The 23,756-nt window shown below is 55.3% G+C and overlaps 10 protein-coding genes across 10 annotated transcripts; 7 read left to right on the top strand and 3 right to left on the bottom strand.

Moving 5' to 3' along the window:
- Nucleotides 1-1,699: 1,699 nt before the first annotated feature.
- BZA05DRAFT_130984 (cortical protein marker for cell polarity-domain-containing protein) lies at nucleotides 1,700-5,847 on the top strand. The gene is made up of 2 exons (XM_051478789.1): nucleotides 1,700-5,175; nucleotides 5,225-5,847. Exons 1-2 carry the CDS (start codon nucleotides 2,004-2,006, stop codon nucleotides 5,734-5,736), a joined length of 3,684 nt encoding a protein of 1,227 aa, XP_051337153.1. The 5' UTR covers nucleotides 1,700-2,003; the 3' UTR covers nucleotides 5,737-5,847.
- A 2,473-nt stretch (nucleotides 5,848-8,320) lies between these two features.
- On the top strand, nucleotides 8,321-10,871 carry BZA05DRAFT_431207 (major facilitator superfamily domain-containing protein). The gene is made up of 6 exons (XM_051486178.1): nucleotides 8,321-8,713; nucleotides 8,782-8,822; nucleotides 8,906-9,332; nucleotides 9,390-9,617; nucleotides 9,669-10,340; nucleotides 10,393-10,871. The coding sequence occupies exons 1-6, from the start codon at nucleotides 8,637-8,639 to the stop codon at nucleotides 10,625-10,627; spliced, it is 1,680 nt and encodes a 559-aa protein (XP_051337152.1). The 5' UTR covers nucleotides 8,321-8,636; the 3' UTR covers nucleotides 10,628-10,871.
- A 244-nt stretch (nucleotides 10,872-11,115) lies between these two features.
- BZA05DRAFT_405942 (GHMP kinase) lies at nucleotides 11,116-12,663 on the top strand. Its single transcript, XM_051484452.1, has 5 exons — nucleotides 11,116-11,292; nucleotides 11,354-11,380; nucleotides 11,445-12,112; nucleotides 12,165-12,284; nucleotides 12,339-12,663. Exons 1-5 carry the CDS (start codon nucleotides 11,280-11,282, stop codon nucleotides 12,561-12,563), a joined length of 1,053 nt encoding a protein of 350 aa, XP_051337151.1. The 5' UTR covers nucleotides 11,116-11,279; the 3' UTR covers nucleotides 12,564-12,663.
- BZA05DRAFT_130926 (P-loop containing nucleoside triphosphate hydrolase protein) lies at nucleotides 12,656-14,126 on the bottom strand. The gene is made up of 3 exons (XM_051478788.1): nucleotides 13,860-14,126; nucleotides 12,910-13,798; nucleotides 12,656-12,854 (listed from the first exon to the last, which is right to left on the bottom strand). The coding sequence occupies exons 1-3, from the start codon at nucleotides 13,976-13,978 to the stop codon at nucleotides 12,693-12,695; spliced, it is 1,170 nt and encodes a 389-aa protein (XP_051337150.1). The 5' UTR covers nucleotides 13,979-14,126; the 3' UTR covers nucleotides 12,656-12,692.
- Nucleotides 14,127-14,271: 145 nt separating this feature from the next.
- Nucleotides 14,272-15,295, top strand: BZA05DRAFT_341161 (uncharacterized protein; the record flags this gene model as incomplete). Its single annotated transcript, XM_051480991.1, has 3 exons — nucleotides 14,272-14,465; nucleotides 14,526-14,752; nucleotides 14,802-15,295. 3 exons carry the CDS (start codon nucleotides 14,272-14,274, stop codon nucleotides 15,293-15,295), a joined length of 915 nt encoding a protein of 304 aa, XP_051337149.1.
- A 734-nt stretch (nucleotides 15,296-16,029) lies between these two features.
- BZA05DRAFT_405934 (ribosomal protein L35A) lies at nucleotides 16,030-17,147 on the top strand. Its single transcript, XM_051484451.1, has 5 exons — nucleotides 16,030-16,232; nucleotides 16,307-16,317; nucleotides 16,554-16,718; nucleotides 16,789-16,844; nucleotides 16,903-17,147. The coding sequence occupies exons 1-5, from the start codon at nucleotides 16,211-16,213 to the stop codon at nucleotides 16,973-16,975; spliced, it is 327 nt and encodes a 108-aa protein (XP_051337148.1). The 5' UTR covers nucleotides 16,030-16,210; the 3' UTR covers nucleotides 16,976-17,147.
- On the bottom strand, nucleotides 17,148-17,798 carry BZA05DRAFT_405933 (uncharacterized protein; the record flags this gene model as incomplete). Its single annotated transcript, XM_051484450.1, has 1 exon — nucleotides 17,148-17,798. A coding segment is annotated over one exon (408 nt), but the record flags the coding sequence as incomplete, so codon positions are not given.
- A 2,235-nt stretch (nucleotides 17,799-20,033) lies between these two features.
- On the top strand, nucleotides 20,034-20,228 carry BZA05DRAFT_315717 (WD40-repeat-containing domain protein; the record flags this gene model as incomplete). Its single annotated transcript, XM_051480372.1, has 1 exon — nucleotides 20,034-20,228. A coding segment is annotated over one exon (195 nt), but the record flags the coding sequence as incomplete, so codon positions are not given.
- Nucleotides 20,229-21,137: 909 nt separating this feature from the next.
- BZA05DRAFT_405928 (3-hydroxyanthranilic acid dioxygenase) lies at nucleotides 21,138-22,112 on the bottom strand. Its single transcript, XM_051484449.1, has 3 exons — nucleotides 21,951-22,112; nucleotides 21,654-21,883; nucleotides 21,138-21,561 (listed from the first exon to the last, which is right to left on the bottom strand). The coding sequence occupies exons 1-3, from the start codon at nucleotides 21,983-21,985 to the stop codon at nucleotides 21,299-21,301; spliced, it is 528 nt and encodes a 175-aa protein (XP_051337145.1). The 5' UTR covers nucleotides 21,986-22,112; the 3' UTR covers nucleotides 21,138-21,298.
- Nucleotides 22,113-22,410: 298 nt separating this feature from the next.
- BZA05DRAFT_475931 (Ctr copper transporter family-domain-containing protein) lies at nucleotides 22,411-23,220 on the top strand (the record flags this gene model as incomplete). The annotated part of the gene is made up of 3 exons (XM_051488225.1): nucleotides 22,411-22,600; nucleotides 22,678-22,847; nucleotides 23,000-23,220. Exons 1-3 carry the CDS (start codon nucleotides 22,503-22,505, stop codon nucleotides 23,218-23,220), a joined length of 489 nt encoding a protein of 162 aa, XP_051337144.1. The 5' UTR covers nucleotides 22,411-22,502.
- Between the last annotated feature and the right edge of the window lie 536 nt (nucleotides 23,221-23,756).

Here is a 23,756-nt window from a genome sequence, read left to right as displayed (position 1 = left end):
CACCTATCAACCACAGCCGCCGACGACGCCGCGCAGCCGGGATCTCCACAGCACCGCTGCACCTCCGATGCCTCACCACTCGAGCCTCGTCTCGCTCTAGCCAGGTACGCAGCTGCGGAATTCTGAATCTGTGTGGAAGGCACCCAGTAACCACACGACACTAGAGTAGGTACGCTGCATACCTGCGCATGCGTGCCATCACATCGCCATACCCAGAGTGCCTGCCTGGCCCACCCACCCACCCACATGCGTGAGTGCGTGTGCCTGCATGTGTGTGTGTCCTGTCGCCTGCGAGCGGAGAATGAGGGCAGTGGAGGGGATAATACCGTAGTGTCACCCAAGTATGTCACTTCATACTCAGCATACCACTTGCTCGACACACCTAGCCGTCTCATCGCACCCACACGACCGCGGTATGCAGAGTACCTGATCCTCGCTGGCTGGAGGGGAAGAGGGAGGACGGTTCAGCGGCCAGTAGTCGGCGGTCAACTGCAGATGAGGAACCGGGCTGTCCTGGCTGATCGTTATTTTGTGCGAATGCATTACTATTATCCATCCCCCACCCCTCCCTGCCAACCTTCAGCGCCTCTCACCGGCTTTTCCTTCCCTCTCTCTCTCTCACTCTCTCCATCCCTCCCTCCATCCCTCCCTCTCGCTCCCTGCCCTCTTCGAACGCTCTCCCTCCCTTCCTGAGACTCGTTCGGTTCCGTTCACTCGCTCGTTCGTTCGTCGCTCGAGTCCGCAGCCCCGTCCTCCTCACAGTACTCACGTACTCACATACTCACAACCTGTACTCCCTTTAGTGCCTGCTTCTCTCTTTTTCCTTCGCTAAAGCGTCGGATTGTCCACTCTTTTAACAATATCGAATCGTGCTGCGTGCTTTTTGTCATTCCTTTTTCTCTCTTTCGTTCCTTTCGTCATCTACATACTTCGCTACGACGTTTCTTACACTTCAGTCTAAACACCAACTACGCTCCCTTCGCTTTTCTTGATCTTGTCCCCTGCTTGTTGTCGACCGCAAGAATACTGGGGAAGAAAATAGGAAAGAAAGAACACAAGAAAGAAAGAAGAAAGAAACACAGCAGCAAGACCCTGAAAATAACCCGTCTTGTTCTTTTCTCACTTCACCTTCATTATCTATCCGCGTTCAACATCCTCACAGCCACCCCTTAAAAATTCCATTCGCTCACACTTACCGTCCGAGCATCGTATCCCGACCAGCGTATCCCGACCACCGCACGCACTCTCGTCCGCCCCGTTCCGACACACCCCCCACACAACTTGCATACCACTCGGACACCTCCCACCACCACCACCAAACCACTCATTCACTCGTTCACTCGTTCACTCGTTCGCTCCCACACTCACTCACTCACCGCCCCCAATCCTCTCGGCATAGAAAGCACGCGATAGATTTCGACCCCGCGACTCTCTCTCAATATCACTCACTAGTACTTTACGACATCTACTTCTGCAGCGCACGAACGGCTTGGTAACTTCGCTCCCGCTCCCGCCCTAGTCCCTTGCAGTTTTCCGTGCGCGCGCCTGTTGTGGGTCGCCTCTGTGCCTGGAACGGCGTGCTACCGGTTGTCTTTGCATTGTGTAAATGTACCCTGGTGTAGTGGTGGTAGCGGTGGGTGCTGATCCTGTGTGCTGCGTATTGCTGTAGGCTGGTGCCAGTTCATCTCTCTCTACTCTATCTCACCTTGCATGAACAATTGAAACAACCTCTACTTTAATACCTACCGCCGCCCACCCCCCGTTCCGTTTCTCGTTGCGCCTCGCCCACCCTACATAATCGGTTCCGCAGTCCATCATCCATCGACCCACCCACACACACGCATCCATTTCCCCCCGTCGCTGTCGTGTTAGCCCGCTCGCGCAGCCTTGAACGACATTCCTACATCTGCGCCGCCGCGATCACGTAGTATCACAGCACCCAGCGCTCCCGCACGAGGAGGGTGTGTGTGTGTGTTTCCTCATCGCGGAACTCTAGACCTCAAATGGCGTGGACGATATGGACAACAGTGGCAGTCACGGTTTCGCTCGCGAGCGCGCTTACTGCCCCAACGCTGGTGTCGCAACCAATATTCGATCTCGATGACTTAGGGCGGGTGGGACTGGCGGGAAATTTCGATGGGATTTCGCTCTATGAATACACGGGACAGACGCAGTCGGCGCCCTTCACCAACGGGAGTCAGAGCTTGCTGACGCAGTTGCCGAATGGACTGTTTTCGTCGCTGGGACTGGCGGACGAGGCCATCAATGCGATGTGTGTCTACGAGTTGAGCGATGGGACGCAGAGGGGTGTGGTGGTGGGAGGGAATTTCACGAGTCTGGGAGGCATCGAGGCTAAGGGAATCGCGCTTTACAACCCGGACGACGACAGCATCACGACTTTGGGGGATTTCCAGGGTCGGGTCAGTGCGCTGCTGTGCGACAAGGGCACGAGTAGGGTGTATGTGGGGGGAATGTTCAGCATGAACCAGTCGGAGAATGCTGCTGCTTGGGAGGATGGCGAATGGAAGAATCTGCCGTTCGAGGGCTTCACCGGCCCTGTCAACACCGTCACCAGGTCCAACAACAACACCATCCTCTTCGGCGGGAACTTTGACGGACTGAGGAATTTCTCGGCACCCACGATCAGGGACGCCCAGACGCTCAACATCGTGTCTGCGGAGATTACTGCGGAGCAGACATCCGACTTGGCTGGCTTCAACGACCCCGCCGCCATCACCTGCACCAACGGCACCGAAACGCAGTGGCTGGTGCGCGATGGACAGAGGGGATCGTGGACTGCTGCCTTCCGCTTCGAGTTCTTCCCCACGAAGCTGCGGCTCATAAACTCGGACTTTGAGGACCGGAGCACCGAGACCTTCAGGTTGACGGCGTTCCCTCTCGGAGGAATCATGAATCTCACCTACACGGATTCGACTGGAAACGAGCAGCACTGTGCTGAGACGTGCCCCTTGGCTGCGATCGATGAGGCTCAGGACTTTGAATTCATTGATGTCGTTGGGATGAAGTCCTTCCGCATCGATATCCTGTCCCACCGTGGTGCCGGCGGAGGACTTTCGAGTGTCCAGCTTTTCCAGGACAACATCTTCACCTTTGCGATTCCTGAACTGAACGAACCGTCGTGTACCGCGGCGGACGTCCCTCGATCGGCCTCAATCGCTTCCGGTGCCTGGTTCGAGACCGAGATGAGTGCTGTTGGAAGTTCCAATTACCTTTCCGTCGACGTTGATGCATCGACCATCCCATCGACATCGGTCGTCTTCGAGCCTCACATCGAGCAGAGTGGCAGGTACCAGATCCTCATCTTCACCCCCGGGTGTGTCCAGGACGGTTCGTGCGCTACCCGTGGAAGGACCAGTGCCACTGGTACCGTCACCTCGAATGGAAATACGGTCAACCTGCAGTTCGCTCAAACCAACGATTTCGACAAGTACGACGTTGCTTACGAAGGCGACGTTGATGTCGCGAGCGGTTCATTCCGACCCCGCATCACCCTTGCTCCCACCCCGAATCAGCCTGCCGATACCGTTCGGATTGTCGCCCAGAGAGTGCAGTTCAAACTGATCAGCGAGAACAAGCAAGGCGAGACCCCCAGCGGGACCAGCACAGGATCCTCCGGGTTGAACGGCATCTACGAGTACGATCCCCAGGCCACCGGCACGACAGACCCTGCCGATTCGCGCATCAACGCTGCCGGTCTGAGGTTGAACGATAACGCCTCCATCGCTACGATCGTCGTCAAGGGCGATTTTACGTATGTCGGTGGCAATCTGACGACCGGTGACTTCCAGCACTTCTTCATCATCGACAAGAACAACGACGCTTTGCCCTCGGTTCCCGAAGGCGGCCTCGACGATGCGGTCAACATTATGCATGCATCGGGAGATTTGATTTACGTTGGAGGGGCCTTCTCTGGGACCAGGGACGACACCATCAAGGGTGTGACTGGTATCGGTGCATACGATACTGCGCAGAACTCTTGGGTGGCGCTCGGCGCGGGTGTCAACGGCGTCGTCAGTGACATCGTCCCGATCAGCCTCAACCTTACGTCGGGAGTCGAAGAGTGCATTGCCATTAGCGGTGACTTTTCGGCCGTTCGACCTGACACCGATGCTGCGAATGCGGTGGAAGTGGAGGGTTTCGCCGTCTGGATTCCGTCGACGAAGCAGTGGCTCGAAGCCACGGATGGGGTCATCTCGCTTTCCGGTATTCTGTCGGCCGTTGTCACGGCGGATAACATCCCTATCTACGCCGGTTCCATGGCATCAAACACCATGGTCTCGTCGGGAGCGGTTTATCTTTTGGACTCGGACGTCAGCAGGAACACGCTTGCGCCGTCTGCCCTCGAGATGGTGACGACCCGGGACACCGCTTCGAGAAAGCGCGATGTGTCTCCGCAAAACGTTACCGGTGTCGTTACCGGCTTGTTCTATGTCGATAATGGTAAGAATTTGACTATCCTCGGAGGCAACTTTGAGGCCCAGGGACAGAACGACACCACTATCCGTAACCTCGCCATTATCGATGGAAACAACAACGACGCGGTGGACGGTGCTACCGACGAGTTCGCTTCCGGAAGCACAATCCTGGCCATGCAGGTGTTGGACAAGTTGTTGTTTGTTGGCGGATCCCTTGAAGGTACCACTAACGGCACCATCGGGGGCATTGCGATCTGGGACTTGGATCAGATGGCATTGGCCGCTACTCAGCCTCAGCCCCTGAACGGAGACAATGTGACGGTGCTCGACATCACGAGGCGTCCGGATACTAATGATATCTATGTGGCCGGTGAATTCGCCACTGCCGGATCATTGGACTGTGCCAATCTCTGCATCTACCAGAATGATGCGCAACGATGGGTGGATGCCTCGCCAGAAGTCCCGGGTCGGATCAATACCATGCGCTGGGTCGACCAGGACCATCTGCTCGTTGCCGGTGACATGAATCTGAACGGCACCGCCATGTATCTCGCTCTGTACGACACACAGCTTGGAATCTACAAGGCCGTCGATGCCGACGCCAGCAACATCCCCGGACCGGTGACCAGCATTGCTGTGGACTCGGATACTTCCGATACGCTGTTCATCGCTGGTACCGCTACGAATGGGACCAGTCCGTACCTGATGAAGCTCAAGAACAAGAAGTTTGTTGCACTGCGTAAGTCAGCCCGCTTTCAGTCCTTGACCACTGTGCTAACGGATCACAGAGGCCCAGTTTGAAGAAGACGCTACGATTCACAACATCCAGGTTCTGAACCTGCAGAGCAGAAGCACGCACGACGACAATGATTTCCTCCAGGGCGAGCACATTCTCCTGATCACTGGAGACCTGAAGGTGTCTGGTTTCGGCAATGCGTCGGCCGTCACATACGACGGAAAGGACTGGAAGCCGTTCATGCTCACGTCGAAATCCAACGGCGACCCCGGCACCATCACCACATTCTTCTCCCAGATCGAACCCGTGTTCTCGAAGCGCAAGTCACGACTAGCTAGAGGCTACGTCATCCTGATCTCGCTCGCGATCGCCCTGGCACTCGTATTCCTCCTGGTCGTCGGCGGCGTCATAGCATCGCGCATCCGACGTGCAAGGGAGGGATATGTGCCCATGCCTACAATGTCTGGCGCCGAGAAGTCGGCCCAGATGCAGGGACGACTACCGCCGCAGGACTTCCTGCAGGATGTAGGTGCCGGTCGAGGCAGAGGGCCTCCTATGATATAAAACAATAAACTAAACAAACCAACGAACCGAAAGAGAAAAAAACAACACCGACCCATGCAAAACAATTTAGATCTGATTTTACTGTTATAGCGACCTTTTTTCTTTGCCTTTTTTCTTCTTGACTCTTTTTTTCTTTTTCTTTTCGCTCTCTTTTGGGATTTTCAGGTTCGGTGTGTGGTGGGTAATTTGTACTTTTTGCACAAGGAGTTCAAGCGGAGTTACTTAAGTCTTAGTTTGATACCGAGGGCAGGATTGCGCGTGGGTGCGGTGGGTACTGGTGGGTGCACTGGGTGGTGGGTCGGCGGTGGTGGTGGTGGTTTTATGGCTTCTTTTCTTTTCTTCGTTTCTGCTGGATGGGTTTAATCTTGATACCAGTTTTTTTTCTTTTCTTTCTTTCTTGTCTTTCTTTTCGCTCGTTTGCACTAGGTATGTTTGTTTTGCGAGATAATACGATGTAGTCGTCCGATGTACTCTGTCGTACCTGTCGTTGTCGTCAACTTGTTTTGCAGGATTCACTTTACGCCCTACTTGCTTTTTTTCTTTACTTTGAGATACGTTATGTACCGTCGATTTCCTACTGATGACTGGATCTGGATCTTTTGATGAATGCTGGATGGAAGGCTGGAGGACTGATGGAAGGAGGACTGATGCATGGATGGAGGATTGATGGAGGACTGATGGAAAGAGGGCGGGCTGGAAGGAGGGGGAGGGCGGGAGGGAAGGGTGTTGTATAAAGCTGGAGCTGGCTGGACTACTTGGGCAGTTTCTCTATGATACAGGTACTTAATTGCTTAATTGGTTTCGTTATGAGCTTGTTTGGACTCTCGGGAGATGTGGGTGTCGATGTGAAGGGAGTGTGTGGTGAGTGTTGAGTGTCGAGTCTCGAGTGACGAGTCTGGACTCGAGAAGGTGAGTCTCGATGGTGAGTTGTAAGCAGTATTCTCCATAGGTAGTCCAGTCGGGACTGCAGTCGGTCCTCACCTCCGAACATTTTGGACTACCTAGGTAGTCCGGACGGACGGGACGGGACGAGTCGGACTGCCGAGATATAGTACAGTACAGTCCAGTCCGGTCGGAGGCCCAGGATGGACGGGACGGACTGCCACAATCCAGTCCCGTCCTGTCCGTGACTCCGTGCCATTTGGAGGACGGGGGACGGGATAAAAGTACCTACGGTAGTCCGTCCCGTCCGCCAATTTGCTGGACGGGGTTGACCGTTGGGCCGCAGTCCGGGTGTGAAAAAGAAAAGTGCACTTTTCGGCACTTACCCACCCACCAGATACATTATCATATGACAGTATTTCCCACTATCGTAATTCGTGTATTCACTTTCGTCCAGTAGGTATGATACCAGCAACGCCGCAGGGTAGGTAATCTTCAGTCCATGCTCATACTGCACCCATACTACACATACCCATACTACATTCATACTACACTCATACTTCCCCGAGCCTGAGCCACTACAACTACATACAACCACCGATAATACGCGTGGAGATTTCTCTGGTTATTCATGTCGCCTCAGCTATGATATGAATGTTTTTGCCGGTCTTGGAAATTGGCAGTCAGTCGACTGCAGTCTGCAATCCGTCCCGTCCGAAGTTCCGAACTTACTCTCCTGGTGGAGTAGGAGGTAGGTAGGTAGGTAGGCAGTCCGACAGACAGACAGACAGATAGACAGACACCTCCGGACGGACTGGACTGGACGGACTGGACGGACTAGACTACTTAGGTATGTAGAACACTGCCTAGTATAGAAGAAAGCACTCACACGGAGGAAACCAGAAGATGTGCACGTGAGGGTTGATCGTCTAAGTTCTAACTGGATGATGATGATGATGATGAAAAGAACAAGAAGAAGAAGGGGAAGGAGAATAAGAAGAAGGAGAATAAGCAGAAGCAGAAGGCTATATATGCATACATAAGAGAGCATACGGTCGGCACCGCTGGACCCCCCGACGCTGGTGCTGCCTACCAATATACCAATCCCATTCGCTTCCTCCAGGCTCCCGCAGACACATGCGTTACATACGGTACGTCCTCCTCTTTCTGCCTCTTTTCGCCGACAGACTTCAGCTCTCCCATCGCTCTGCAAGACTGCAACAGAGCCGTCTGCAAATCCGTTGTGTTATGTAGTAGGTGCTGCATCTACGTGCCAAGTCCCGTGATACTCCAAAAGATCGCATTGTAATCTGTAAGGACCTAAATGTTTGGTGAAATGCTATGTATGATGAAAATACGTGTTCGTAGGACGTTTCCAAAAGCAGCAATACACAGTGAGCAAAATCTGGTAGTTCTCCGGTATGTATTAAAACCACCACGGTATTTTCCCCGTAACAATTGCACTCCACATTTTTCCACTGTATCTGTGAAGGAAGCTAACCAGAAGCGAGTGACAATGGCACCGGCGGGTGATCTGCCATGCTCCCATGCTCCCATGCTCCCATGCTCCCATGCTCCCGCAGCAGTAACTACTCTATAGTAGCACATGACGTCACTATCACCTGCCTGCGAAATTACCTGCCGCGTGTGTGGCACCAGATACGCGTGTTAAGGGGTGGGATGGGTTGGGGGAGGGGAGGGGGCCCGGGGGACGGGCAATAGATAAATTGATTGAGTGATTGATTGATCGGACTGACGCGTACACGTACCGTACCGTACCCGTAACCCCAGCTCCCCAGCTCCCCAGCTCCTGTCTCGACTCGACTCTCGACTCGACTCTCGACTCTTGACTCTTGACTCGCACCGACGATCCGGTCGCCACATTTATCTGAATACCTACATCCTACATACCTCAAGACCTACAAAGCAGTTATCGGAAGATACGACGATACACAGGGACTATACGAATAACTCGACGGACACGACGGGCAGATAGACACGGCGGACGACAGGCAACGATGTCCTCGAAATGGGCGGGTGCGCCACATATCAAAGGTCCGACGGAGGCGGTGAGGATGGTGTTGTTGACTATTAGGTATAACTACTCCGGAGTCTTTAGCGGTGGTGGTTGATGGGCGGGCATGCTAACGTGGTGGTGGGAAGTCTTACGGGCGTGCAATTGGTTTGGGGAATTGAGATGGCTTGTGAGCTCCCCCTTCGCGATTGAGTTGTTCCGGTGGGGAGGATGAGATGGCCTCATGCTGATGTCCGATGTCCGATATCCTAGACTGCGCACCATACCTCCTCTCGCTCGGCCTCACGAAGTCCCTCATGTCTCTAGTCTGGAACGTCGGGCCAATCAGCGGAATGATCTGCCAGCCGATCGTAGGAGTTCTCGCGGACCGTTCGACCTCACGCTTCGGGCGGCGCCGACCCGTGCTCGTGATCGGGAGTGTCTGTGTCGCCGCCGCGCTGCTGATCCTCGGCTGGACCAGGGAGATCGTGGGATTCTTTGTCCCCGCTGGCGACGCGGCGGATACACTCACGATCATCATGGCGGTGCTGATGATCTACGTGGTCGATTTTGCGATCAATGCCGTCCAGGCGTGCTGTCGTGCCCTCATTGTGGATACTCTGCCCGTCACGAGTCAGCAGCATGGCAGTGCGTGGGCGAGTAGGATGATCGCGGTCGGGAATATCGTGGGGTATTTTGCGTATGTGCCTCTGCTCTATCTACAGAAAGTGGACATTGGCTGATGGGATGGGTGAAGCGGCATGATCGATCTGCGCAGTATCTTTGGTAATGCCCTGGGTGACTCGCAGTTTAAACAGCTGATGGTCCTCTCGGCGTTCCTGCTCATGCTGTGTGTCGGCATTACGTGTGCGTGCGTTACAGAGAGGGTGCTGCTGTCGAGAAGGGATACGGGCTCGGGCGTCGTGCATATGTTCCGTGTCATATGGAACACGATGTTTCATCTGCCGAGGAATATCTGGGCCATGTGAGTTTCCCTTCGAACGAAGAGGTGGATTGACTGCTAATGATGATGTAGATGCATAATCCTCTTTTGGGCCTGGGTAGGCTGGTTTCCCTTCCAAGTGTATAGCACCACCTTCGTGGGCGAGGTTCTCAAGCGTTACGACACTTCCTACACATCCACTGGCTCATCCGACGACAAACTCGGCGAGATCGCGCGAGTCGGCTCCATGGCGCTCGTGCTCTTCTCCTGCGTATCCCTGGTCGCCTCCATCTCCCTCCCATGGGTGATCGAGGCACCTCCCAGCGACACACTGCACAAGAAGCCCGTGCCGACCTCCAACAGCACCGTAGCCCGGTTCCTGCGCTGGGTCGAGCTGCGAAAACCCGAGCTCACATCGGTCTGGGTGTGGGCGCACGTATCGTTCGCAGGGCTGATGTTCCTGACGCTATTTGCGGCGAGCGTCGGCTTCGCCACGTTCCTGGTCGCGCTCAGCGGCGTGGCCTGGGCGCTGATGACCTGGGCGCCGTTCTCGATCGTCGGCGAGGAGATCCAGCGGCTGAGTGGCGACGGGCTCGCGCATCGCCGCCCGCGCTCAGGCCTGTACGAGCCAGTCGCGGTCATGGACGAGGACGCCGACGCTGTCGAGATGACAGGCCCCTCCTCCGCCTCTGGCTCGCCGCACCTCGCAAGACCCGTCGACCTCGAATCCGCATCCGTCTCGAGCAACGAGTTGTCCGGCGTCTAGTATTCACCCCACTCTCTCTTTCCAAGAACTCGTGTACTAACACCCCCCAAGCCTAGGAATCTTGAATATCTTCGCCTGCCTCCCGCAAATGGTCGGCTCATTCATCAGCTTCATCGTGTTCTCGCTGCTGGAGCCAGGGAAGAGCCCCGAGTTCTCGGACGACAAGGAAGCCATCGAGCCCCCCGAGGGCGGCGTCAACGCCATTGCTGTGTGTATGGGTATTGGAGGCGTGTGTACCCTCGTCGCCGCACATTATACGGTCAGGTTTAAGACGGGGTATCAATAGTATGGGAAGGGAAGGGTGGATGGATGGATAGAGGGCGTTTAAATCTTTAAAATCTTTTTGTAACTACGGTTTGGTGGCGAATTTATTGTTTTTGGGTTATTGTGAAGAGAGGGTGGGAGGGTGCTCTGCTCCAGCTTTGCAGGTGCGCATGTACTCTAAGTGGTCTTATCTGTCCTCACTTCTTTCGCCCGCCTCATGGTGGATACCTCCTGTCACAGTGAGGGAATCTATGTCGTTTCCAGACTGAGAAGGCGTGTGTAGACATGAATAAGCTCGGGCAGGTCGGATGAGGCCTCAGATTATGAGTGATGCGTTGCGCATAAAACGGCGGAAGTCGCCAGTTCAGTTTTTACCTAATGCCTACCGTGCATGATAAGCCCGGCTCATCGTTTGCATACTTTGCCTCTGAGATACGGAGGTGTTGTATGAAGTGTAGGTACAGTCCTGACGTCCCGGCGATTGAGCTCCGAACCCAATTCGGGCTGCAGCTTGGCGGTAGTCAAAAAACGGAGCTAGAGGTGGGGCAGGACAGGCAAGGCGGGCAGCAGGCAGACAGGGGACCCATAGTTTTGAGAAGCGACCCCACCAACCTGACCTGCAGAAAGATTCTCTCGACTCAATCGCAACCTCAGCACCCCGCGCTGTCTTCAAGATGATCACTATAAGTGTGTTTCCCCACCGCCATTGCTCCTTTGGGAACTGTCACTGACGCGAGCGAAACCACAGAGGTCCCCTGCTCCTCCGCCAACATCGGTACCCACCCCTCCAGTCCAGCTTCGGGGGGCCAGCGAACCTCTAACCAACTCAAGCACGCCAGGTCCCGGCTTCGACGTCCTCGGGATAAGTCTATCGATCTGGCTGGAGCTGCAGGTCACGTACGACCGCAGCGTGGCCGCGTCCACCTACCCGCTCAACTGCAAGCTCAGCTACGAGGGCGAGGGCGCCGACCACGTCCCGCTCGATGCGGACCACAACCTGATTACGCGCACCGCGCTGTACGTCCTGCGCTGTCACGGACAGCGCGCGTTCCCGCTCGAAACCCGCGTCCACGTCATCAATCCCATCCCGCTAGGCCGCGGACTCGGATCCAGCGGCGCGGCGGTCGTCGCCGGTGTGCTGCTCGCCAACATCACGGGTGAGCTCGGACTTGACAAGGACCGTCTGATGGACTACTGCCTCATGATCGAGCGGCACCCCGACAATGTCATGGCGGCGATGATGGGTGGGTTCGTGGGCTCGTACCTGCGCGAGCTCGACCCGGTGGATATGGAGAGGAAGGAGATCCCGCTTGCGGAGGTGCTGCCGGAGCCGGCGGGCGGCGAGGATACCGGACTGGAGCCCCCGGAGCCCCCCGTTGGCATCGGTCACTACATCAAGTTCGGGTGGGCGAAGGAGGTGAAGGCGATTGCGATCATTCCGCAGTTCGAGGTCTCCACCGCGGTTAGTAGGAGTGTGCTGCCAAAGATGTACTCGGCAAAGGATATGGTATTTCTTCTCCTCGGCTAGTAGATCGGGAAAGTGGCTCATCATGGGATAGATCTTTAACCTACAGCGATTGGCAGTGTTGACGACAGCACTCACCCGCTCCCCGCCAGACGCCGAGCTGATCTACCAGGCCATGCAGGACAAGGTGCACCAGCCCTACCGCAAGACTCTGGTTCGTCTCCGCTTTCCCACTCCGACGATCGATCACTTACAGGTGTACCCTTAGATCCCCGGGCTCCCAGAAATCCTGGCCTCGGTCACTCCCAAGTCGCACCCCGGTCTCCTGGGAATATGTCTTTCCGGTGCCGGGCCCACGATCCTGGCCCTGGCTACCGACAACTTCGAGGGTATCGCCAACGAGATCCTGGCGCGCTTCAAGGTGGAAAACATCACCTGCGACTGGAAGCTGCTGGAGCCGGCCCACGAGGGTGCGCAGGTCATCCATTCGTAGAGTAAAAAGTCGGGGACATGGTCAAAATAGAATAATGTGGGTCTTGGCGTATGTGTGCATCTAAAAAAGCGTGGGATCGTTGCAACATTACAATTACATTGTGTATTCCTCTGATATTGTGATAATCTGCTATTTTGCGAGAACGCTGGATATTCGCAGGGCTAGATCCAAAATCTGCAGATGCTCGTCCGAGCCGTCGGCTAGACGCTTGTCGATTTCAGAGAAGATGAGTACTATCTCGTTCTTCTGATCTGCCGTCACCACGTCGTCGTAGACCAATCTGTTGTAAAGCTACCCAGCCAGTCAGTTGGTATCATCCCCTTGACGACGGAGCGTGAAGGCGAACCTGGATCACCACCTGCGAAGCATTCCACCCGTCGGCCACCATATCCTCCACCATCTTCGCAATACCGGTATACACGCCCCCTCTAGCCTTCGGATCGCACGCCTTCAGCAGACGATCGATAACCTCATCCGGAATCACACCCGCAATCTCCTGTATCGAGCTAACCGTGACCACCTCGGACACAGCCTCACCCGCGCTCTCCTCGCCGCTATCCATATCCACATCACCCTCCGCATCCGCAAACTTCCCCGGATTATGCAGCTTCGCAGCGGACTGCAGGTACGTGATCGCCCTCCGCAAATCACCATCCGACACCTTGATGAGGGCATCGACCACGCCGTCCTCCATCTTGACGCCCTCGAGCGCCGCAATCTCCTCGATCCTTGCCTTCGCATTCATCGAGTCCAACGGCTTGAACCTGAACTTCGAGCACCTACTGGCCAGCGGGTCGATGATGCGCGTGACGTAGTTGCAGATGAGGCAGAACCTTGTGATGCGCGAGTACGTCTCCATGGTGCGGCGCAGCGCCGCCTGCGCATCCTGCGTCATCGAGTCCGCCTCGTCCAGGATGATGATCTTGTACGGCGGACACGGGTAGTCGCTGCTCTGCTGCGCCGTGCTGGTCGACACCGTCGTCCGCGCGAAGTTCTTGACCTTCTCCCGCACGATCGAGATGCCGCGCTCGTCCGAGGCGTTGAGCTCAAGCACTCGCGTCTTCATCAGCTCGGGCCCGTAGAGCTCTTTGGCTAGTGCGAGCACCGTCGACGTCTTGCCCGTGCCGGGGGGTCCGTAGAAGAGCATGTGCGGCAGGTTGTTGGATTGCAGCGTGCGCTTGAGAACCGTGATCGTGTGGTCTTGCGCCGTGACATCGCTGAGGGATTTGGGTCGGCTGTGCAGGGCATGGTTAGACGTGAATGGGAATGTGAATGGGACTGGGAGGGGAGGCTCACTATTTCTCTACCCAGGGAACAAGGCGGGCGGAATTCTTGGGGGCGGTGGATGGGGCTGCGTCTTTGTCGGCAGCAGCGGCGGCTTCTCGCCGTGCTTTGAGATCGAAAAAGGAGGCCATGGTGTGTGCTGATGTTGGATGAGGAGGAGGTGGTGGTGAAGAGGTGGTAGAGTGTGGTAGTGGTGGTGATAGAAGTAAAATGAGTAGACGCGACGGGCTGCAACGACGCGCTTGTTGGCGAGACCACAGACTGACAAGCAGGGATCCGTTCCCCTCGTGCAGCTAAGTACTATACTTACGCAACCACCAACATCCGATTCCCTCGTCCCGTCCCCTCCGAGTTCACCACGACGCCCACTACCACGAATACTGCCCTTCCTACGCAAAGAGACATAACACAGCTCTATGATTCAATGAGCGATGTCGAAGCCTCTTCCCCTTCCTCTTTCTCGTCTTCCTCTGTCGCCCCAGATGCTCCGCCGCACATCTCCACGGCCGACAGCAACAAGGCTCATCTCACGCAGAAACGCAAGGAGTTTCTAACCCACATGCTTCGAAGCTTTGATATCATCACATACGCGCATCTATCATATCTATACTTCATGGAGTACCGTGCCCTGGATCCACATCTCATCTCCCAGCTAGCTGCTGACGCACCGACCAACAGCTGTAGCTTTCTTCGCTTCGCACTGCGCGCCATGATACAGTTCCTCTTCCTGACGCCGAAAATCATAAACCTCCCGCTACCGCCGCAAACACGGTCGCCAGTAATTGGTATTGCTGGAGGGTTTACGCTTTGTGTCTTGCTGCATCTGTGGGAGGCAAATCCCGCCGCGGGGGAGTTGACGCATGGGTACCTGCACGGCGGGTTGATCATAGATTTCATCGGGCAGAGTACTGTTTCCTACAGCTTCCTCCCGCCGGCTGGGCTAATGAGAAACAGAGGGCCCCATATCCAAGTGGCGACTGATATACGTTGATATCCTCGTCGTCCTGCTGCAGCTGTTGATGCTCACCCTGGTGATTACGAAGCAAGAGCTCGGCCCACCACCGGAAGAGGCGTCACCAGACACCAACGAGGCGGGTGATCCACCGCAAGATGTAGAGAGCGAGGAGCGTGGCGAGATCAGGCCTCCACCCGCACCAGCGCCGGAGTTGAGTCGGCTTCTTAATGACAACCACTCAGACGAGGGCGAGGAGAACCGAGACGAAGCGGTCGAGCTCGAGAGAAGGATGTTTGAAGTCACATCGGGGGAGTTCGTAGCGGTCAGCTTGGATGTTGTAGGGGCAGTAAGGAGACAATGGGCGGATGTTGCTGTTGCTGTTGCTGATGGGGCGGCATCGAGGAGTACAGGCGCAGCCGCCGCCCCGCCGGTGATCGCTGGGAGCGCGAGTGGGTGGAGGTCTGCGATTGCCGGCGCTACTAGATCTTGGTAACGATGAGATGTATTGCAGTCAGGCGTTTTGATTCGACGGGTGTACAATAATGGAGTTATGATCTTGATCAGTTTGTATACATATCGCGATGTGATGATCTTCAACAATGGCCGCGCTAGCTAGTGCTCAGCCCTATGCACGCGCAATCACTTGAAGCTCTCGAGTCTGTGGGGAGGTGTTACTTGACAGAAGCGTTTCTGCCCTCATGTATGTAGCAGTTAGATCTGGGGAACTGTTGCTGCTTTGAGAGAGCGTTCACCTTTCTGCCTCTATATCAAGGAAGATCAGCAAACACTGGATCTGATCGCTTGAAGAATTACCTGGTCGCGGTGGGCCAAAGTTGGTAGTTATGGATATAGAAGCGTTCTGTGAGGTGGGAACTGTGAGTCGGCCACACGAGTGAAGCGGACGGTGGGGTCGGTACCGACATCTACCAGGCGGGGCCGGTATACGAATATCCACCACCCATCGCTAACCGTCACCATCGCGATGAATATCTCCTTGTGATAATTCGATGCAACCGAGCTAACACTCGGTCTTGCACGAATTAAGACTCTTTCTTTCGTTCTCCCATCTTTCCTGCTTCATAGCTTGCGCATCTCGCACTAACAACGGTGTGTGTGGGTTACCCGGCCCAGCCTTCCCACACAGATCCCATCTGTGTGTGACTGCCTTCTGAGCCCCCGCACAATTCGGGTTTGGGCATCCGAACCAATCTAGCGCACAAATCCAGAAATCCTTCCCGCCGAACGAACAACGACGACGCCGAACGACAACCCAGCAAACCGACACCGACCCACCCAGCGACCACCCCCCCTACGACAGTGAGTTCATATCTCTCTCCGCGCCCCCCTCGCCCGCCAAAATACAGATCGTTGACGAGAAATTTTTGTTTCGATATTTAGACCTACCAAGATGCCGGAGTCCAACCACAGACGTATGTTTACCTATACTCGGGGAGGGCTATGGAGGGGTTCGAGTGTGTGGGAATTTGTGCTGATAGCTGTTTAGTATACGTTAAGGTGAGCACACACAACTTTCGAGATTCTTCCGAATGAGCGATGAGCCCCGACGAGCTTCTCCCGGTTTTTGCGGTTGATCAGGAGGTGGAATATCGACATGGCCAAACGCGTCGCGTGATCGGGGGAGGGGGGAAGCTTGGAGGAGCTCTGGGTTGGGGAGGAAGCTCGGCTCGGGAGAATGGGAGGAAGTGGAAGCGGAATGATGGAGACTGATGGTGGATTTCTTCGATACTCAGGCTCGCCACCTTTCGTACCAGCGGGGCAAGCGCAACACCAACCCCAGCACCTCTCTCGTCCAGATTGAGGGTGTCGCGACTCCCAAGGATGCCACTTTCTACCTTGGAAAGCGGGTTGCTTTCGTCTACAGGGCCAAGACCGAGAGGCAGGGCTCCAAGATTAGGGTGGGTTTTCTGTCCGGGAGCTGAATTGTGGGGAAGGAGGAATATGAGACTGATGGATGCTTCGGTATAGGTGATCTGGGGCAAGGTTACTCGGCCACACGGCAACAGCGGTCTCGTCCGTGCCAAGTACGACCCCAACAATCGTCCTCACGATGATGTTCGCACGCTAATGTTTCTTCTCTAGGTTCCGCAAGAACCTCCCTCCTGCTTCGTTCGGAGCTACATTGAGGGTCATGCTCTACCCTTCGGCCTTGTAAATGTGGGCTCGTCGGATAGATAGGTGTTCGGGAAAAGCAGTTTCACGATTCTTGTTCTTGTTCTGGGATTTCAATCGAGACGGTCTCCTCGTGTTTGTTCATGTGATTGCGTGATATCGATTGTACTATCTGTGAAGCTGCAATCACCATCTTCGGCGCCATGCGCTCAGGCTCACCTATTGAACAGACCCTTATCTGTGATGATTCCGAGAGACCACGGGGATTCTATGCTTGGATCCCCTAACTCTAAGCACCTCCAGCTTGCCCGTGGGTAGCTACATATGTGTAATACTGTTGCCCGTAACTGCTTGAAGTCCGATGTATTCCATTACACTACTCCACCTCTTCCCCGACTCATCCACGACGGCGTAGCGGGCCTCCACGCCAGCGGCCTATCCGTTTGCCTTGGTGCCATCTCGGTTGGGTTGTCCTTCCGCGGTCTGTCCTGCCATGTTGGCGCATCCCTGTTTGGCGGTTGTCTCTGTTGCTGGTGATCCGGCGTGCTCTGTTGATCTTGCGATGGGCCCCTCCGGTCACCACTGTACGTGCGCTGCTGATCTTGCGATGGGCTCCTCCGGTCACCAACGTACGTGCTCTGTCGATCTTGCGATGAGCCTCTCCGGTCACCACCGGGCGTGCGCTGCTGATATTGAGATGGGCCCCTCCGGTCATCACCGTGCGTGCTCTGCTGATCTTGCGATGGGCCCCTCCTGTCACCACCGGGCGTGCGCTGCTGATCTTGCGATGGTCCCCTCCGGTCACCACCGTGCGTGCGCTGCTGATCTTGCGACGGCCCCCTCCTGTCACCACCGTACGTGCTCTGTCGATCTTGTGATGGGCCCCTCCGGTCACCACCTTGCGAGCTCTGTCGATCTTGCGATGGGCCCCCCCGGTCACCGCCGTACGAGCTCTGCTGGTATTGCGATGGGATCCTCCGGTCACCACCGTGCGAGCTCTGAGCCGGTCTCCACTGCAGCTCAGCAACCCCGCCTCCTCTTCGATCGCCCACAAAACTCCTCGTACCCTCCACCTTAGGACTAAGCCTAGCATTCATGTCCTGCTCATCCCTCGCCTTGAGTGAACTAATCCTCTCCCGCGCCGCCGCCGACGCCAATGGCATCTTATCTGCAACGGACGCCCTCCTCGCATCCCTCGCATCTAGCATCGCCTCCATCTCCATTTCCGCATTCTTGGCATCCCTCTCCTTCAGGACCATGAACTTGTCGACGCCCCTCTTCACCTCTGCCATCAGCTCCTCCCACGGCGCAGAGACAACTTTGTAAACGGGATGATACACCAACGTCCCGACTATGCCCCCGCGCCCGCCCTCCTTCATCCGGTTCGCGACCGGGAGCGCACTGCCATCCTCACGGTACCCGAACTCTGCCAGCGCCAGTCGAGTCGCCTCGCTTATCCGCCGCCGTATGCGATCGCGAACGCAGTTGGACTTGTGGGTCGCGACGCCCACGACCACGTAGAGATTCAGCTGTGTCTGCCGTGCTTCGTAGCGGGCCACTGTGCGAGCGTGCAATGGGTGCATGCGGTTACGGAACGGGATCTCGTTCACGACGGCGAAGGGCTTGGCGCTGCCGCGGAGCAGGAACAACGGCGATTTGAGGAGGACCGGCCCGCGGAAGTAGAGGAGCGATATTGGTTGGTGCATCTTGCCGTGTGCTGGTAATGAGGATGGAGATCGCGGTGATGTGAAGGGGTGCTCGACGCACGATGCTCTTTCGCTTTTTTTCTTAGCGCGATTGAGGACAGACCCCCCACAATCATATCTTGGCGACTGCGGGGTTGTTAGTTGCATGCAGTCATGGCATATGCCTCACGGGACGACGCAGCCAGGCAATGCCTTTTGGACGAAATTATATACCTCTCCTGAAGGCTGTTCAAGGCGATAGCGACACCTATAACAGTAGCAACTACTGCCTAGATGACACGAAAACCACGGTCCGCACAGCGCGAATCCTACCACCTTGACAATGCGATATTTACTGCGTTGTCGGCTCTATAGCCGACATAATATCTCCAGTATCCTCTTCGTTTGCAGTGATTTTAACCTTCCTCCCAGGACCGTGTGACGACAGCCTCAATGAGTCCTCCTAGAGTACCAACACAGCAACAGCGGGTCCGATAGCCCCCCACCCCGCCTTCTCATCGGTGCCTTTATACATCGGCTATTATTTCTTGTTAGACACGGTTTGCCCTTAGGCCCGATAGCGACCTGAACTTCTATTCCACCTTCAGTCTGCATGCATTCATAGGATCTCGGGAGTGCTCAACGATACGTCAGTCTCGCGGATTCGCGCCGTGCAGCGCCGGCACTGCCGCTTGTCCATCACTTGTAGTAGCGCTCAATACGCCATAGCCGCGCGATACGCTACCGAAAGCCGCGAGATATAACTGGCCACGTCGGGCTCAACCAATCTCGAGCGTCTCTACAGTGACATGTGAATCTTCATGCACTACATTGGTTCTTCTATCTTTCGCGGTGCTCGTACTACATACATCTACCAGCCTCCCTATTCGGGGATTCTCGAGATAGCCTTTGGATGATGTGCATGGTGCCCGAGCAGAAAAGGCATGAATTGACAGCGAACTTGAGAACTCGGGCTAACGAACGACAGCAGGACAGATATTACTGGTTACCGTCCAATAATATATATCGGTTATTGTCTTTTATCAAGTAGGTAAACAACGTTCACTGTCCTTTGAGTAAGTAAACGCTCCGTGTTGATTCTGGGCATCTACGGGCACTCGCAAATGCTTCTCCCCTACCTAGAAGGCACGGAAAACGATTGCTATCTTGAGGTCATGCGTTGGACTCTTTTTCTTCGGAGTGCCCAACTAGCAGAGAGCTCGATATCAAGAATATCAGGACTTTGGTAAAAGGCTAAACGAATGATTGCTTCATCAATAACTCGAGTGAAGGTTCAGCGCTTTTGAAGCATGTTCATCGGCATTGATTGCAAAGGTCTCAGCTCAGGGATTGCCAAATGACGTCTCTACATATGAGAGTGATTGAGGGTCATTCGCTTTGGGTCGGCAGAGGGGATTTTCACCGAATGGCCAGCTCCTTGCTTCTGCTTTGTGGAACAAGACCATCAGACTTTGGGATCCATCGACCGGAGCCTCGCGCGGCGCCATTGAGGGTCATTGTCATTGGGTCGAGGCAGTGGCATTTCCACCGGATGGGAAGCTCCTTGCCTCTGTCTCCGGTGATATGATATGTACCACAGTCAGGCTTTGGAGTATTACCTACGAAGAAGGAAGCTACGCAGAAAATTCACGCCGAAGGAGTCGTTCGCAAACAATCTTTCTCTTGCAATGGCCCGTATAATGTATTTAGAGAAGAATCGAGGGATACTAAATCTTACACATTGTGCTCACCACGAGGGCCAACCCTATTAGCCCAATTCCTCCAGCCATACACGTTGTACGGTATGTGCAGGATCATTGGGTGACGTGAGCGACTGAAAACGTCCTCCGACTTAAGTTCCTCTCGATTATCTATAGCACGATATGTGGCTGTTCGGTGGAACATTCTTGTAATGGCTATAGGCCATTCTTCTGTTGCAGTTATGTACAACACTTTTATGCAGTTTGACCCAGGTACCGTACTACCTATCCCTTTCGTGCGTCTTTCGGAGCTGATTACTTTCAATAACGGCCGTGCTTCTCACACTCACTGTGCAGCTCCAGTTCAACGGGGAACTTGATTATATGTGCCGTTTTCTGGAATTTACATATCTACTGTTTTTGTTTTCGGGTGGGAAAGTAAGGGTCCGTTTGGATGCACTCATGATCACTTGTCGGAAGGGGAGTCCATGGTTGAAGATATAAGCGGTACTGAGTGGTGGTAGTGAAGAAAAGACCTCCAGAGGTCAGTTCCCGTTTCGTCGCCGGAGCCGCACAGTTTCGGTTTTTTTCTCTCGGTTTTTGTACCATCCAAACAGGGTTACAATCTTGTTTGCTCAGTTTCTCGAAAAACTGACAATTTTCGCTAAAACTGAGGCCATCCAAACGGGCCCTAAAGTTCTGGTGAAGCCTACCTATTATTTGGACTTATGGCTGAGTATAAGATTTTCCGGAAGCTGGAATTGAACAGTATTCGGTGTCCCGGCGGGGAACTGAATTTGGCTTTAAAACTGGAACTGATGGATGCACGACGCTCATTCATTTTTTTAGCGTGATTGGGAACATTCCCCCACCAATCTTAGCGACCGCGGGGTTGCCAGTTGCCAGTGCAGTTACATTCAGTTCAGTCCAGCGTCGCACTTCGGTGACATCACCGACGAAACCCCACAAAGTATCTAAAATCTACTTCTTCTCCGCCGGCGGCGCCGCGGCAGCCACCTCCCCACAATTCTTGCACATTCGCACCTCCTCGTCCTCCTTGAACGCGTTGACCGCATCTTTGATCTGCGTACCAAGATCCGTGCAGTGGAACGCCGCCTCGTGCACAATCTTCTTGCACCCTTGGCAGTACCAGCGTAGGCGGTCAAGGCTGCCCTCCGGCCGCGGCTGCTCGATGACGATTCCGACCGTGTCTGCGAAGCGGACCGGGTTGTGCGGAGTATTCGCTTTTCCCGGTGTCAGCACCGGCACATAAATAGTACCATGCGGGAGCGGGACGAGGAGCAGCAGGAGGAGGAGCAGGAGGACGGTGTCGTACGTGGAAGTAAAAACATCTCCCCCTCGTTGATCCACAGATCCTTAAACTCGCCGTCGTCAACGACTTTGAGAAGCATCGACCCCTTGTATTGGTAGAACCACTCGGGCGTCTCATTGATGTGGTAGTCGTTGCGTGCGTTCGGTCCGCCAACGATCATCACCGTCATGTGTTCATCGTAGACGCAGTAGTTGTTGATCGGTGGCTGGAGGAGGTGGGAGTTCTTCTCCAACCTGCACGGTGGAGTCAGTGGTAGGTGGTGGAAACAAGAGGGAGGGGACGGGGACGGGGCAATGTTACCAGGCGGGGATGTTGAGGGGTTTCGAAAGCAGCATCTTGTCTCTGAGCGGGTGTGGGGTAGTTATGGGGGCGGGGCGGGGTCTGGGAAGAGAGCTGGACTGGAACTAAAAAGGGAGTTGTCCCACAGCTTTGCATAGAATCGGAATGCTCATTGCTCATCAACCTCGGCCATGCCATCATATCCCAAAACTGCTGCACTGATCACCCTACGCCGATTGCAGCCGTCATCCCGAATGCAGCGTCTCACCCGCCTCGTGTCGTCTGCACAATCCCACACCTCGCTGTCATGTCGTACCACCAATTCCCCCACCCTACCCCAAGCTTACCCCCCATCACCACCCAAAACCCCCGCAAAACAAACCAACCAACTAGAGTAGAATGTGCTCTATCTGCCTCACTTTTTACCCGGTCGTCTTCCCCTACCGGTACTTGGGGTCCGGGCGTCAGCGATAAGATGCCACCGCGCGTCGCCTTATCCTGGGGATAGTTAAGAGGTCCGTATCCCAACTCGCCTTCGACCGCACGCAAAACGACAGACGACAGACGACAGAAATGGACCACTCCCAACACCACCACGCCGCCAGCGCCGCAGGAATGGACGACGAAATGATGTCCATGCCCAACACTGGACACCGCTGCCAGATGTCCATGTGCGTCTCTCCCTCCAGCTCCCCCGCTCCCCAGCTCCCCCCTTCCCCTTCCCTCGCTGACGTGTCCGCAAAACCAGGCTGTTCACATGGAACACGCAAGACCTGTGCCTGGTCTTCCGGTGGTGGCACGTCTCCGGGCCGCTGTCGCTCGTCCTCTCGCTCCTCGCCGTAGTCGCGCTCGGCATGGGCTACGAGTACCTGCGCCTCGCCAGCCGACGGTACGAAGCGCGGTGCGCGGGATTATCCAGTAAGCACTCTCCCTGCCCCCCCTCTGCCGTGAGGCAGTTCCCGGGAAGAAGGAAGGAGGAGGAGGAATATCGCAACCCCCTTCTAATCCCCCGCCGTCGCCCTCCCCAGTTGCCGGAGATGAAAGCTCACCGCTGCTCCCCGCGTCCACAGTCTCGACCGCTGCCACCACCACCACGCGCCGCGGGAACCCGCGCGGACACGTAACGAAGGCGCTGTTCTACGGCGCCCAGGTGTTCTATTCCTTCTTCATCATGCTGCTGTTCATGACGTACAATGGCTGGGTGATGATCAGCGTGGCGGTCGGAGCGGTGCTGGGATACCTCGTCTGGGGCGCCGAGGCGAGTGTCGAGAAGAGTGTTGCTTGCCATTAGATACCGTTGGGGGGAATGGCTTGCCAGGGTGGATGGGTGGACGAGCGGAAGTGCGGATATGGGGGGAAAATATGGCTGTATCTAGGGAACTGGTTCGACTTTTTCTTCCACGAATGTTCCGCCGATCAATGAGGCGTCTGCGGTCTGGTGCCTGGTCCCTGGTGAGATGTACCCCACACTGGACCCGCCGGCAGGTTACCAAAGACTAGTGGAAGCCTGTTTGCTTGTCCGCCCGTCCGTTGCAGTAGGGCTTAGCTCGCCGGCAACGTGGGCGAAACCGCGAACCCATTTTGTCACTCAACCAGCATACTCTGCTTCACAGAGAACGCAGGATCGTGCAATCAATCCGCACCACCGCTCATTCGTCCCATTCCATCCAATATTTTTTTTACGAGCGACGCGGAGCAGACAGAGTAGACATCAACATCGAATAAAATAAAAACCACTTGCAAAGAAGACGAAAGATTCCAGATTCCAGCCAACCGTTACGATAAAAAAAGAATTGAAAACGAAAAAGAGCAAACTAAAAAGGGCCA

This window comes from Tricharina praecox (assembly GCF_024521635.1).
Source record: "Tricharina praecox strain CBS 144465 chromosome Unknown BZA05scaffold_22, whole genome shotgun sequence".
NCBI classification, from domain to species: domain Eukaryota; kingdom Fungi; phylum Ascomycota; class Pezizomycetes; order Pezizales; family Pyronemataceae; genus Tricharina; species Tricharina praecox.
Note: the sequence above shows the minus strand (reverse complement) of the source record. Positions and strands in the feature narration are given on the sequence as shown.